This window comes from Neovison vison, chromosome 11 (genome assembly GCF_020171115.1).
Source record: "Neovison vison isolate M4711 chromosome 11, ASM_NN_V1, whole genome shotgun sequence".
NCBI classification, from domain to species: Eukaryota; Metazoa; Chordata; class Mammalia; order Carnivora; family Mustelidae; genus Neogale; species Neogale vison.
Window position 1 is genome coordinate 83,252,467 of NC_058101.1, and position 15,580 is coordinate 83,268,046.

Here is a 15,580-nt window from a genome sequence, read left to right on the forward strand (position 1 = left end):
TAAGCATATTATTTTTAAAAAAAAATTCATTCATAATCCCACTAGACCATCCAACTGTTATACTATAAAATAAATCTGCCCTGATGAATAAAACCTTCCAAAAGACAAATATCTAAATATCCTTTTCTGTCAACAAGGAGGGACTATTTACGGTTGTGTTCAATTTTGCTTATCTGTAGCTATCTGTGGCATCTCAAGGGCACTAAATTATCTTTGTCTACCTAAAGTGAATTAAGTTAAACATCTTTTATAAAATAAGTCTCAGATTTATTTTATTAACAAATAGAAAAGAGACATGAGGTTTAAACTCATTAATATGTATATATTCAGAGAAAGATAAACTAGGTCAAGATCAGCAGTAATCTATATAGAAAGTAGGAGGGGAGAAATTCTTCATAAAATTTTCCTGAGGCCTAATGATCATGTTTACATATTACATATTGTTTACATTACATGTTTACATATTACATATTGTTACATATTACAAAACATGTAATATTCCAAATGGAAAAGCCAACCTTTACTAAATTTTTAATATTTGCTATAAACCTATTGAAAAATGGGTCCTTAATATTACAACACTGTATCAAAAAAGACTGGATAGAAAATTAGTGTATTTAGGGGGAAATAATAAGCAAACTCAACAAAAATATAAAAAATTAGAGATCCTATATGGGAAAAATCAAGCAAGTTCTGATGAAACTTAATATAAGATTAAGGTGAGAGACTGCTGAAGAGACACTGTTTTAGAAACGGTCTTAGAAGAATGTGAAAAAGAATTTCTTGGTGTGAGGTGTTGACCCAAACAAGCAACAGGTAAGCATTAGGTGGCCTAAAGGACTATGTTCTGAGAGTTGCATCTGTTCTACAGGGCAACGTTCAAAATATGTATATATAAATAGAAATACAAATATAAGCAAAAACATACAAAATCCTTGAAGAATGACCTTATGAAGTGAATGGCTTGGTGGTTGAGATCAGATAAATCAAAGATAAATAAAAAATAAATAAAAGATAAAATTCTTTTATCTAAGAATGAGAATTTAAGAGTTTCCAGAAGAAAATATATGGGTGGTGTTCCTTGGTGGTGGTGTTGAAAATGTGAGAGATCTGAGAATTTGGGGAAATCCTGAACCCAGAGCTTTTTACAGGTGAGATGGGAGCTCTGAGATTGTCCCCAGGCTTGGGCTTTGGTGAGGAGCAATATATATGAATGGAGGGAGAAATATGACCACAGGGAGCACGAGATGAGTAGCATCCTAGGGAAGCAGATGTCACAGAGACAGGCTGGCTGGGTTTGTTGGAGTGTCTGTGAGAGTAGCGCATACCAGTGGTGAACAAGGAGAAAGGTGGTCTTCGGAGAAAGAAATGTGCCTCAGAACAGGGAGAGCATCTTTTCCGGTTGAGACTCTTGTGGGTAGAGAGGTTAAGAGACTGGCTGTGACTCACCAAAAATGACAAAAGGAAATGAGGTGGTAAACTCAAAATAAAAGCTCACTAATTTTCCTTTAGGCAGCAAAAACAACCTAAAATTTAAGACTAGTTTGTTATGCTTAGTGAAAAATGACATACTTGAAAACTAACTAATGTTATACTTGGCAGACAACTGCACTTCTTTTCTGTGGTGTAAGGGCATTTTCCCCTCACCATGTCAAAAACTCAAATATACACACCACAGAACCATCCATTAAAATTCTTTTAAGGACTATTTTAGCCACCATTCTTCTGATTTAAGTAAAGTTAGCTCCATTACGCAAAGATAATTATACTTTAGCAAGACATTTTGAAAAGCTTACATGTTAAGTAGCTTTAAATTTCAGGATATCTGGTTGCCTTGATAAAATAATGGATGAGACAAATAACTAAATTAAGAGTTATGTGCTTTTTTAAAAAAGGGGTCAATATACATAAATACTGAAGATATATTTTATAGAAAACTTTTATTAAGAAACATCTAGGAGGGAAAACCTGGTTAGTTCAGTCGGTTGAGTGTCTGACTCTTGGTTTTGGTTCAAGGTTCAAGGATCATAGGATGGAGTCCCACATCGGGCTCCGTGCTTAGTGCATGGAGTCTCTCTCTCCCTCTGCCCCTCCCCTAGCTTGTCATCTCTAAATGAATAAATAAATAAAATCTGAGGGGGAAAAAAACCATCTAATATAAAATAGTTTACATGAAACCTCTTATTAAAGGGTTTTCTGTTCCTCCATGAACATTAACCTGTGACATGTTTCATCATTCCTCATTGCCTGTCTCTCTCAAAATGTGTGCGTGTGTGTGTGTGTGTGTGTGTGTGTGTGTGTGTGTGTGTGTGATGTGCAATTTGCTCATCCTTTCTTCTTTTCCTTCCAGTTCAGGAGATGATGTACCTTTCCTTGGGTCAGAAGACATGCTCGCCATAATTCATCATTGCCAAAATCTTGTTTAATTGTCCTTTCTCTACTTCCCTCTTCAACCCCTCCACTTAACAAGCAATGTCTCTTCAGCCTCTGTCAAACAAACAAGCAAATTCTTTCTTTCTTTTAGCTACCAAGCCATCCTCTCCACAGACGGGAACCAGGGAGGTTGTCAGAATCTGAAGCAGCTCCAAGAGCCGACCAGTCTCTCACCTCTGCTCACAGCCCTCATGGGATCTCTCTCACAACATCTGCACTGCTATCTGCCCATCTGATCCTTTCTCCTTTTTCTGGCAGATGCTTTGAATATTCCTCAGTCACAATTCTGAAGAACAGGAGTATATCTGACTTAGCAAATTCTCTCTCCTTGATCCTCTTCTGTTTAAGGCAATCTCACTCAAGATGAAACCTGAAAGGCATGTTAGACTTCTCTTTATCCCACAGAAAGCACTATCGTATGCTTCACATTATCTTGAATCTAATCTATTCCTTCCTCCATATCCATAGGCTTTTATCAGCTCTCTTCTGGACTGCTGTGAAGCCAATCACCTGGTTTTCCAACCTCCAGGCCTATTCAGAATGAAATATTCCTAAAATGCAAATCTGATCAGTCAGTCCTCCACTTTAAAATATCCACACAGATGATACTTCTGGGTTCTGAGAATAGAGAAGATTTACATTTAAAAAAAAATTTTGCCAGTCTATTTCCTAATTTTTCCATGGTTTATATATCACTTTTGTTTAACAAGGAGATAATAAAAGTTAAAACATTCCACCCAACCATCATCTCCTTTAAAAAGACTTTCCCCCCTCTTTGGGGCCTAAGAAATACTTGAGAGATAAGAGTCCAGGACTAATGTTTTACAGGCTGATCTGTGAAAGGAGTTGGTGGCTTCCTCCAAAGCTCCAGGAAAATGTGGTATGGCCCAATGCTTAATGCAATCTACCCTGGTCAACAGCAGAATTTGGACCCAAGCTCCCTGATGAAGCCAGGAATGAGTGATATATACTTAATATATATAATTATGTACTTGTTGAATAAATATGAGTGCATAAGAGCTACAGTAGTAAAGGTCACAGTCAGCAATCACAAGGGTACTTGTACCTTTGTTCTCATCATTTTAAATATTGAAAACCTCTTTTTTTCAAACTCACAACTTCCTATTTAAAAAATTTCATACATATGGAAAAGTTGCAATAACATAATAATTACCCATGCATTATTCCTCACCCAGTTTCACCAATTTTTAACATTTTGTCACATTTGCTTTCTCCTTGTCTTCTTTGTCTTACTCCCCTTTCCTTCCATCCTCACCCCTACTTTATATACTCAAAAAAAATTTGGCTGCATCACTTCAGAATTATCTGGTGACATTTTAATGCTTTACTGCTAAATACCTGAGCACATATCTCTTAAGGATAGGGGCTTTCTCCTACACAACCAAATATAATTATCATACTTAGGAATTTGAATATTAAATATAATACTGTTCTCAAGTCTTTGCCTAAATTTCCCCAACTGTCCCAATATAGCTGCTACCCACTGCAATCCAGGATCAATTTAGGATTAGCCACTTCATTTAGTTCTATGTCATTTCATTCTGCTTTAGTCTAAAACAATTCTCCAGCCTTCTTTTTCTTTCAAGACAGAAAACATTTTTAGAGAAATCTAAGACAACTATTTTTGCAGAATTTTATAACTTGGCTTTAAAATAAATTATTTAGTCTTTTTGTACCTCACCTAGCATATAGGCTTCACCTCCGGATTTCATTCTGGTATTCTGAATCTATTTATAACAGAACTTACTTAAAAATCAAGCACAGAACTGCAGAGTTGGAATTGGGTTCAGATATATTTGCTCAAATCTCCTCTGATTATAGATAAGAAAACTGAAACCCAGAACAGTCTGGCAACTTGCTCAGAGCAAGGTTTAAAATGGAGCTCTGACCTCATTCTACCACATCACCACATTGTAGATAGCTCCCAGGCCATTTTCTGTCAGATGACAAGAGCATTTAGACCATATTTATACATCAAGCAGAAGTTTAAAATATTGCTGTTAGAGGAGTGCCTGGGTGGCTCAGTTGTTAAGCATCTGCCTTCAGTTCAGGTCATGATCCCAGAATCCTGGGATCCAGCCCGCATCAGGCTCCCTGCTCAGCGGGAAGCCTGCTCCTCCCTCTCCCTCTCCCCCTGCTTATGCTCGCTCTCCCACTGTGTCTCTCTCTGCCAAATAAATAAATCAAATCTTTAAAAAAAATAAAATAAAATATTGCTGTTAGACAGTTCCAAATTTAAAAATTAAAAAGTCTCCTATGGTATTCTTTATAAATGAATATTCCTCTTCTCTTACTGCTTGAGTAATTGTTTCAGCTGCCATAGATACAAATCAGGTAAAACAACTTTTTCAGCGACAATTCCACCTCAGTTTGTTCTAGCCCAGCAGGAATGAAGACCCACCCAGGTTGTGTGAGAGATGGAAGGATCATGCTCTGCAGTCAGTTTCAGTTCCTTGAGTTATTAACTCTGCAACCTTGGAGAAACCGTTACATCTCTCTGATTCTTTTTCTTCACATACAAAATAGAAACACAATTATTGGTATCCTACAGGCTATTATGAGGAATAAATGAAATCGCTAAGGGAAATGATATTAGCAAAGCACCAACAAACTGCCTGGAACGTACAAACACTAGCTCTCTTCCCAATTCTACTCCTGTCCTCCCTGAGCCTCCTACGAACTCCTAGTTTATATGGCTGGTAGAAAGAAGCTTATATTTCACACCCCTTTCAACACTAATGATATAAGAAAGATGTGGTTTACTAATTAAACATTACTTCTAGTTAAAGGAATTTTAACTATGTTTTAAATCATTATTAAAGATACGTCATGCTAAAAGCTGGTGCTTGGTTTTGAGCATGACACAGCTATAATACCAATTCTGCTAGCAAAACAAACAAATGCATACATGTTTATACTCAATGGGTTAAACTAGAATAAAATATTCCAAAATATTAAACACGAACATCTTCAGGTAATGGGATTTTAAAAGATTTTGTCCCTTACTTCTTTGTATCTTCCTCTTTACAATGAACATGTACTACCTTTATAATAAGAAGAAAGTTTATTTTCTTAAGTAGAAAAGATTTTAAAAGATTTAAAACCTTAAAAAGATTTTAATAATATACATCTTATGACAGGGTAATATCCTCAAATTAAATGCTGTCAAAATCACTCTGAACTTACATTAGGAAGGCAAGAATGTGCTAGAGTATAACATACTCTCTCAATATGATAAATTCAAACAACTCAAAACAGTTTTTCTTCCACTTTCAAAACAAACTGCTATTTCTTCATTTAGGCACAAGATGTACATATTGGCATGTAAAAGCCGTGTGCATGCGTGTGTGTGTGGGGGGGGGGTATGTGTATTTAAATACAGAACCATACTTAATGCAGCAAGATGCTCACATCATAAAAGGCAAACTGGGCCAACAGCAGATACAAAATCCTACTTCATATTTAATAAGAGCATGTAAAGGGTGGGTGGAACCGGACAAAAATATTTAAATCATTATTTCTTCCTCTCTCTTTTTTTTTTTTAAACTTCTGAGTGTGAATAGCTGAATCTGCAAATGTTAATTAAACATAAGTACAATGTGACTCCACTGTAAACATAATTTTTTTTGGAAGATAGAAGAGCCACAGTTGAACTCTGGCAACACTGGAAGATACCAGCCACTGACAAAGGCAAGAAAGGAGGAGCCCAGACCTGGGAGCTGACATGCGGCCAGTTTACTCTGGAGAAGCTGATTCAGTTGTTAAAATACTGCAATTCTTCATTACTAATGGGTAAGTAATTGCTGTCTGAGCCCCCTGAGGTGCCTAGTACCCTGGCTCACCCTAGGCCCTCTCCACACCTGATGACCAAAGGGGACAACAGTATACCCTATTTCAGCATTATGTCTGGTGTCTGCCTGATTGTTAGTATTTCAAACACCACCTTGTCTCCATCGCCATCTCTTATCCATTCCTAGGCGCTGCTGGTCACTGGCTGCCAAAGTTCTTCGAGCACTTTCATTTTGCATTTCCAAAGATAGCTAATTTTACAGAGCATCCATGTGTGTCTTTGTGTGTTAAGAGAAAGAAGTGAACATAAGGGAGATGTTCTTTCTTAGACAATAAAGAATTTCATCATGGGTCCCATTATTTCAGTATCTCAAATCAGATGCAGGAAGATTCTGTTTTATCATGGATTCTATTCTTCACCCTGATCGATCCAGAAAGTGGTTCATCCTCTCATAGTCTGATGGAGTATCTACCTGTTCAAAGCATATCATCCTCCCTATCCCTCAAAAGAGAAAAAGTGAATTCCTGATACTAACAAGAGCAGAACATTCCTAAATAGAAAGTACAGCACTCTCAAAATATATCTCTCTAATGACCTAAAAATGTCGTCTACAATACAAAATGTCAATGCTTAGACTATCAAAATAACTATTATGAAAGAGATTTATTTTTACTTACAAGGAATGAGAAATAATACACTAAGTAGCTAAACGAAAGCTCAGGAATAAGGCTAAACAAGATAACACACACACACACACACACACAAATCAAGAAAATAGTAAAATTAGTTTTTAAGATAAACAAAACCACATTTAAAAAACTTTATAGGAGGGATGCCTGGGTGGCTCAGTACATTAAGCATCTGCCTTTGGCTCAGGTCATGATCCCGGGGTTCTGGGACCAAGTCCCACATCAGGCTCCTTCCTCAGCAGAGAGACAGCTTCTCCCTCTGCCTGCTTCTTCCTCTGCTTATGCTCTCTCTCTCTCTTTAACAAATAAATAAACAAAATCTTAAAAAAATAAAGGAACAGTGATTTTAATAAACCAGAGAAAAGAAAATTCCATGACTGTTTAAAATGACTTGTCTAGGAACTGGATTTTCATCATCATATAGAGAAGTTATAATGATAGGTTGGTCATTATATAGTTTTTAAATTACGTCATTATTCCTGCTTTACATAGGAGGAGTTTTATTTGTAGATATTTCTCTCTTTTTAGAATAATATCCAAAAGCTAAAAATGTTAACAGAAGCTAAAATATTTTAAATCATCAAATATGTAAGTATAATTCACTTTATACATGATCATTTTCAGAGTCTTAAAAAAGAAAACAGTAGAAGGTATCTTTATTTTCTGTAATTAATCATAAAATACAAAAGAAAGACTGTTTATACCTGCATAGGTCCAGGAATACAAGACAGAACTCTCTCTATGTTCTCAGAAGTCACATCAACATCATTCACAGCAACAAGGACATCACCTGAAAACAGAATAACAAAGGTTGTTGTATGAATATTTAAAACCCAAAAAGATCTAGAGTTAGACCATTAAAAAGCATCTATTCCAACCTCTTCAAAGTACTGTGGAACTCATTATATATTATTATACAGCTCATAGCAGCAGAGCTAAGCTCCCACTCCACTCTTTTCTTATACTATAATATAGCCCAACGTTGTACCATAACTAAATACCACCTATGGACATTTAAAGAGATGAATATTCTCATTTTGGATACAATTGAGAGAACTCAAAGGGCAAATACAAAATTTGTAGCATAAACCAAGTACTGCACTTAGCAAAATTGAATCTAATCACTTAAACCCACAGTAAAAAAAATTTGGCTGAAATTTTAATTAAATCCATGTGGTACATCATAATTCATATGCTGTGGCTTTCACTGCTATTACTGATCTGTGTCTACATACAGCTCTTTGTTTCAAAGGCCCCAACTATAACAAAACCAAAGCATGTTTTGGTAAAAGTTCCTTTTCCATGGCTTTTTCTTTAAATGGGTATGTTTATCAAATTTGGTGGCTTTCATAAAATAAAGATCAGTGTTAAAATGGAAATTTACTTTTATAACATAGAGATAATATCAAAATTCCAGTAAGTTTTATTAATAGAAATATATACATACCAAGGTTATTTTTTATCATTCCTAAACATATCATTAGGAAATGGACCAAATAATTAATATTAATCAAACAGATACTTACTGAGCACCTACTGTGTGCCATGTACTGTTCTAGGCACTATAGGTAAACGATGGAATAAAACAGACAAAAACCTCTACTGTCATGGAGCTTCATACTCTGGGGAAGAAAGATTATAAACGTGTATATAGATAACAATGTTGGTAGATGATTTTTTTTTAAAGATTTTATTTATTTATTTGACAGAAAGAGAAATCACAAGTAGGCAGAGAGGCAGGAAGAGAGAGAGGAGGAAGCAGGCTCCCTGCCGAGCAGAAAGTCCGATGCAGGGCTCGATCCCAGGACCCTGGAATCATGACCTGAGCCGAGGGCAGAGGCTTAACCCACTGAGCCACCCAGGCGCCCCTTGGTAGATGATTCTCCCTCAGTGTTTCATATTTTGTACATCTTGCAAGGTAAGGCATTGAAAGTCCTTGTTATGGATTATTTTTTCAAGGATGTTTGGGCAGTGAACAGCCTTGGACAACAGAGGTAGTGTTGTAGGGAAGAACCATCTGAAAACATGTCTAACAAAGCTCTAAAAGTAGGAGACATTCATGTATTGTCATAACAGATATGAGAATTAATTTTAGAGTGAGTGTGGTATAAATAATATTTTAATGTTTAGTGGAACATTTTCTCTTTCTACAGCAGAAGTATTCTACCCACTTCTCATTCTCCCACATATTTGTTTCCCTCCAGTTTTTGTCAGCAACTCTGTGACTCAGAAATGGCAGGCTTCCTGGACATCCTATCACTGCAGCAGGCAAAGTTCTTTCTCAGCAAGCACACAGGAGTCCTTAGGACACCCTGTCAAAGGCTGAAAGGAAATGAACTGCATGAAATTGTTTGAACTGTTAGATAAGAAATGTGAATTACTGATGGAAAGTTTTATCAAGATACATTCAAAAGTCAAAGAAATAGAAAGTGGTGAAATCAGTTTAGCACTGCACTTAAATCAATTCTTCAATGTAAAATTAATCACTTGAGAAAATCCATCAATGCATTCCTCAGCATCTACTTAATATCCAGTGTGTACTGAAGGGCACCAAGGGCTATGAAAATATATATGTCAAAATTTGTTTACTACTGTATTTATACTATATACAAAATGAATACAGTTTAAGAAATTATTTTTAAAACTATTACACATAAATATAGAAAAAAGAAAAAATATTTATGTAAAATATTGCCTTTGGGTATACGGGCTTTTTCTTTTTTTGTTTCATTTTCTCAACTGTCTATATTAAACAAATATTACTATTATAAAAACAAATTAAATCCCTATATTTAAAAAAATATTTATTTATTTATTTATTTATTTTTCAAAAGATTTTATTTATTTATTTGACAGAGAGAGATCACAAGCAGGCAGAGAGGCAGGCAGAGAGAGAGAGAGGAGGAAGCAGGCTCCCTGCTGAGCAGAGAGCCCGATGCGGGACTCGATCGCAGGACCCTGAGATCATGACCTGAGCCGAAGGCAGCAGCTCAACCCACTGAGCCACCCAGGCACCCTATTTTATTTATTTATTTGACAAAGAGAGACAGCAAGAGAGAGAGAGCACAAGCAGGGGGAGCAGCAATGCGAGAGGGAGAAGCAGGCTCTCAACAAACAGGGAGCCCGATGTGGGGCTCTTGATTCCAGGATCCTGGGATCATGACCTGAGCCCAAGATAAACACTTAACTGACTGAGCACTGAGTAACCCCAAAACTCATTATTTTACTAAAAAATAAAAACCCATTGTGGTAGGCAGATTAATGGTCCCCTAAAGTTGTCCACACCCTAGTTTCTGAAATCTATGAAAGTTATCTTACATGGCAAAAGGGACTTGGCAGATATAAGGAAGTTAAGGATGTTCAGATTGGGAGATTATCTAAGTGGCCCAATGTAATCATAGGGTATTTATAAGGCAGGAGGTAGGAGGGTCAGAGTCAGAGAGAGACTTGACAATGCTACGCTGCTGGCTCTGAAAATGCAGGAAGGGACCGTGAAACAAGGCATTCAAGTGGCCTCTGAAAAGTCGGTCAAGGAAAGGGTTTTCTACCTTAGAGAATCTATAAGGAATGCAGCCCTGTGGATACTTTGACTTTGGTGCAAAAGGACACATTTTAGACTTCTAACTTCCAGAACTGCAAGATGATAAATTTGTGTTGTTTTAAACCACTAAGTTTATGGTAATTTGTCACAGCAGCAATAGAAAATGAATACACCTGTCTTAACAATATAAAGCAGTCTTGGCTAACTAAGCACCAAATGAGAATCAGGGACCATGAATGAAGAAGAACAGATCAGAATATATAAAGAGTACAAAGAGGTCATTGGAGAAAAAAAATCAGCTTGTTAGAAGGAGGAATTTATGCACAGAAGGAATGGGAAATATGTTATATGCCAATAGGGTGGGATCCAACTGTGAGTTTAAATTGGTCTTTTAAATTAAACTGAATTTGACTTCGGGGGAAGAAAATCTGGCTTCTGAAACATAGTTACCATACTGCCGTTTTATACACTCAAGTTAATGCATTTACTGTCAAGACATTTACCGAAAAATTCTTAAGTTCTGAGAGAATTACCTTCATTATGTATTTTTTGAGCTCCAATATCAATCTCTCATTTATAATATGTAGGCATAAGCAGAAAATTAAGGTCTCTCCTAACCTATCATTCTAGAAATCCTTGAATAATGGTGTCTCATATATTGTAATAATCACTCAAAATATTTGATTAAGAAAAGATCATATTCCCTAATGTTGCCTGATAAGAAACTGGTGCAAGGTTTTTATTTCTCATTAAAATAGAAGTAATACTACAGAAATGCTGAAAAAATTATTGATGACCCCAGCACTCATAGCCATAATTATTTTCACAAATTATTTTTAGTCTTTACTTATATTGACACTAACAAGGTATAAAGGAATTTCATCCTTTTAAACCTCTCAAGTATTAAGAATTTTTATGTTGGTACACAGTGTTTAGATTACTATTTTAATAGTCAAATAATGCATACATTTATTAAATTATAATTAAAATAATCATCCTCCAGTTTGACATTTTCATGCTTTTTATTTTTTATTCTTAAAAAATGCTTAAATAAATGTCTTCATGCACATAGTTTTCCTTCTTTTACATCTGGGATGAACAAACTTTCTGTAAAGGACCAGATAAGTAAATATTTCAGGCTCTGCATGCCATATGGTTTTTGTTGCAGCAACTAACTACTCTACTCCACAACTGTAGCTTGAAAGCGGCAATAGACAAAACACATGAATATGGCTGTGTTCTATACAATTTTATTTATGAACACTAACATGTGAATTTCACATAATTTTCATATATAATAAAATATTATTCTTTTGATTTTATTTTTTAATCACTGAAAAGGTAAAAACCATTCTCAGTTTTCAGACTAAAAAAATGAGTGGTAGGCCTGATATGACCTAAAGGTCATGGTTTATAGATCTGTTTTAGGTTATTTCGTTTGGATAAGTGTATCAAAACGGATAAAAGGGGTTAGGTGGTACATTGTTGTAGCTTAATCCTTATTTCCAAATTACATTTTGAAAGGATGAAATGATTTCTTTTCTTTTTGGCTCCAAAGAGAAATCCTTCAGCATTTCCCCCACCCATTCAAGTGAGCACCACAGCAAGTGAGAGTTTTGTGAACAGAAATCAGAACTTGTAGTTCCCAGCTCTATCACTGCCCTCTGTTCTTGGGTAAATCACATAATCCTTCTGGTAGTCAGCTGTAGAAGGAAGTAACTGCTCCAGAAACTCTCTAGGAAGGCCTAAAAACTCTAATTTTTAATCTTTCCAGTGAAATCACTGCTTGTTTCTTTCCTTTACTACTGGGTCCAGTACCACAGGTAAAAACGTGGGAAAGAAATGATGTGAGGGAGGAGAGACAGACAAACACAGCAGAGTTACTTTTGTTAACAAAACTGAAAACTGGGGCACCTGGGTGGCTCAGTTGTTTAAGTGTGTGACTCTTGGTTTCAGCTCAGGTCATAATCTTGGGGTTGTGAGATTGAACCCCATGTCAGGCTCCACGCTCAGCTCAGAGTGAGCTTGAGATTTTCCTCAGACCCTCCCTCAGCTTGCACTCACTCTCTCTCTCTAAAATAAACAAATAAATCTTAAAAAAAAAAAAAGTGGGGAGAAATTGAAATGTTTCAAGTATTACAGAAAGTGAAAATAAAAATATGTATCAAATAACAACATATAAAATACTAAAGAATAAAACCATTAGGTGTTCACAAAAAAATCAAACCTATCTTTTAAAAAAAGCACTTAAAATTTTTTTATAAAGATTTTATTTATTTATTTGAGAGAGAGACAGTGAGAGAGAGCATGAGTGAGGAGAAGGTCAGATGGAGAAGCAGACTCCCTGTGGAGCTGGGAGCCCTATGCGGGACTTGATCCTGGAACTCCGGGATCATGACCTGAGCCGAAGGCAGTTGTCCAACCAACTGAGCCACCCAGGCATCCCAGCACTTAAAATGTTTTTACTGGAAATATCCATCAACAGTGAAATGGAAAAATGAATATACAATGGAATACTACATAGCAATAACCTAGATATTTCTCACATATTATAAAATAAAAAAAATAAATGCAAGAGAATATACACTACAGACTTCTATTAAATGAAGTTTGAGAAGTGGTAAAATTAAAAAGAAGGAGGAAGAGGAGGAGAAAAAGTCAGCTCTGTTGATAGAAAAGTGGATTTTCAGAAGGGAGAGGGTCTTAACTGGGAGGAGGCATCATGGAGCCTTCTGGGTACTGGAAATGTTCTTTATCTTGATCTGGGTGGTAGTTACACAACTATATACATATGTCAAAATTCGCTGAGTGCACACTTAAGATTTGTCTATGTTATCAATGTATGATATATCTCAAAAAGATTTTTAAAAAGATTAAAAAAAAACAAAAAATTTAAAAGAGAAATAGCACAAGTGTGTCATACAAAACAACGTTATTCAATGATCACAGGTGAGAACATTAGAAGTCACACAAAAAGTACTTAAAATAAAAACTTTGTTTTACAAACTGAGGGTTGCTGGGGGGAGGGGTTTGGGAGAAGGGGGCTGGGGTTATGGACATTGGGGAGGGTTATGTGTTATGGTGAGTGCTGTGAAGTGTGTAAACCTGGCGATTCACTTATCTGTACCCCTGGGGATAAAAATATATTATATGTTTATAAAAAATAAAAAATTAAAAAAAAAACTTTTATTGTTGAGCAGAAACTTTCTACAGGGGTATGCGTGTTGAGAACATTAATGTGTGATTTCTTTAACCCTATCCTTTCCATCCTTAAAATACACCTGGTTAAAATGAGCAAAAATGGTTCATCTTGATAAAAAAAAAAATCACCAAGGTGATATGCAGTTTCTAGGATGCAGGTCAGAAGAGGATTTGCTTTGGTCTACGGATGGAGGCTGGCTACAGGTAGTCAGGAAGCACAGGTAGTCAGGAAGCAAAGAACTGTGGCTTTTTTTTTTTTTTTTTTAAGATTTATTTATTTGAGAGAGAGAAAGCACATGTGCTCACATGCATGGTGGTGGGGAAGAGCAAGGAGTATCAGAGTGAGGAGGCGAGAATCTTAAGCTGGCTCCAGGCCCAGCAGGGAGCCGAACACTGGACTTGAACTCCCTACTCTGAGATCATGACCAGAGCCCAAATCAAGAGTCCACCACTTAACTGACTGAGCCACCGTGGACACCCTAGTGGTCAAACTTTAAGAAAAACTCAGAAATAAAAAAATAAAGACACAGGTCAGCAGTAAGAACAAAAATGGCACCAGAATATGCAGCAAACCCCCCAAAATCCCAGCAAAGAAGAATCAGAATAGAATAGAGTTGGGTTGGCCAATGCACTTAAGTCAAAGGAGGATCATTCTCCAGCTAGACAATGGCCAGAAAACTGTATTACCAGGACAAAGTTTTTAAGACTCTCTTGCCTATGGGATTACATCACAGTTCAACCACAAATTTCAGTATAAAATGAAACTATGAAAGAAACTAATAACAAAGTTCCATGCTGTGGAATTATTAAAGTCACAATGACATCAAAAATTAAAGTCACAATGACATCAAAAATGTCCATTAGGGCATCTGGGTGGCTCAGTTGGTTAAGCGTCTGCCATTGGCTCAGGTTGTGATCTTGGGGTCCTGGGACTGAGTCCCTAGTTGGGCTCCCTGTTCAGCATGAGCCTGCTTCTCCCTCTGCCTGCCCTCCCCCCAGCTCTTACACCTGCACATGTGCACTCTTCCTCTCTCTCAATAAGTAAATAAAGTAAATAAGTAAAATCTTTTAAAAAATTGTTCATTATTTATCCCCAAGTATACAACATTAAAAATATACAATTATCACCATAAAATTAAAACTCTGAAAAAAGAGAAAACAAACCACCTGTAACATCTTCACACAAACTCTACCAGCATTTTGGTGTCTTTATATTTACTTCCAACTGTTTTCCCTCCACAGTATTTTTCTACATAGTTTGTGCATTTATTCAATAAATGTTTTTTAGGGCTTATTTATCAACCAAGCATTTTGCTATGCACCAAGGATGAAATAATCATTTTATTTCGACATATCTTTTTTTTTACTTATTGGTAAATCATAAACTCTTCCATTTTGAAACTGAAATCATGAACTTCATTTTTCTGCCTTTTCATTGCTATTCATACACATGCAGAAAAGTGCACACAAAGTACTACTACAACAATAAATCATCAAAAAGTGAACATACCTACATAACCACACTCGGGTTAAAAAGTATACTACCAGCATCCTGTGTATCTTTAAATTATTTTCAAGATAAACAACAGGACGACATAGCATGTTCTTCCTCTCTATAGTTCATTTTCTTTCCTCCCATAGAGATGGTGCAAAAAGATCAGGTCTAGGTAAGTAGTATTCCTAGAAGGTTCAGCAGACTGGAGGATCAGGGGAAAGGAAACATGGAATGGGATGCTCACTGACAATAACCAGCTCTCTATTAGATTTCAAGAGGAACGGCTAAAAAGCATTTCAGAGATTTGTCTACAAATCAGTCCACTTAGGTCCTGAGCAGAGGCCCCAGATAAATATAGGAGTTTCCCATCATGTGCTATCTTAAAGCTATGGTGTTTTGCAACAACCAGA

At 36.2% G+C, this 15,580-nt stretch overlaps 1 protein-coding gene across 4 annotated transcripts in view; it reads right to left on the reverse strand.

Annotated features, from left to right (window-relative positions):
• INTU (inturned planar cell polarity protein) overlaps positions 1 to 15,580 on the reverse strand; it is a 79,834-nt gene that overhangs the window by 44,642 nt on the left and 19,612 nt on the right. For all 4 annotated transcript variants that reach the window (XM_044224015.1, XM_044224014.1, XM_044224013.1 and 1 more), the window contains exon 3: positions 7,638 to 7,723. In XM_044224015.1, the coding sequence (XP_044079950.1) occupies positions 7,638 to 7,723 (86 nt within the window). The remainder of the gene's footprint in view (positions 1 to 7,637; positions 7,724 to 15,580) is intronic.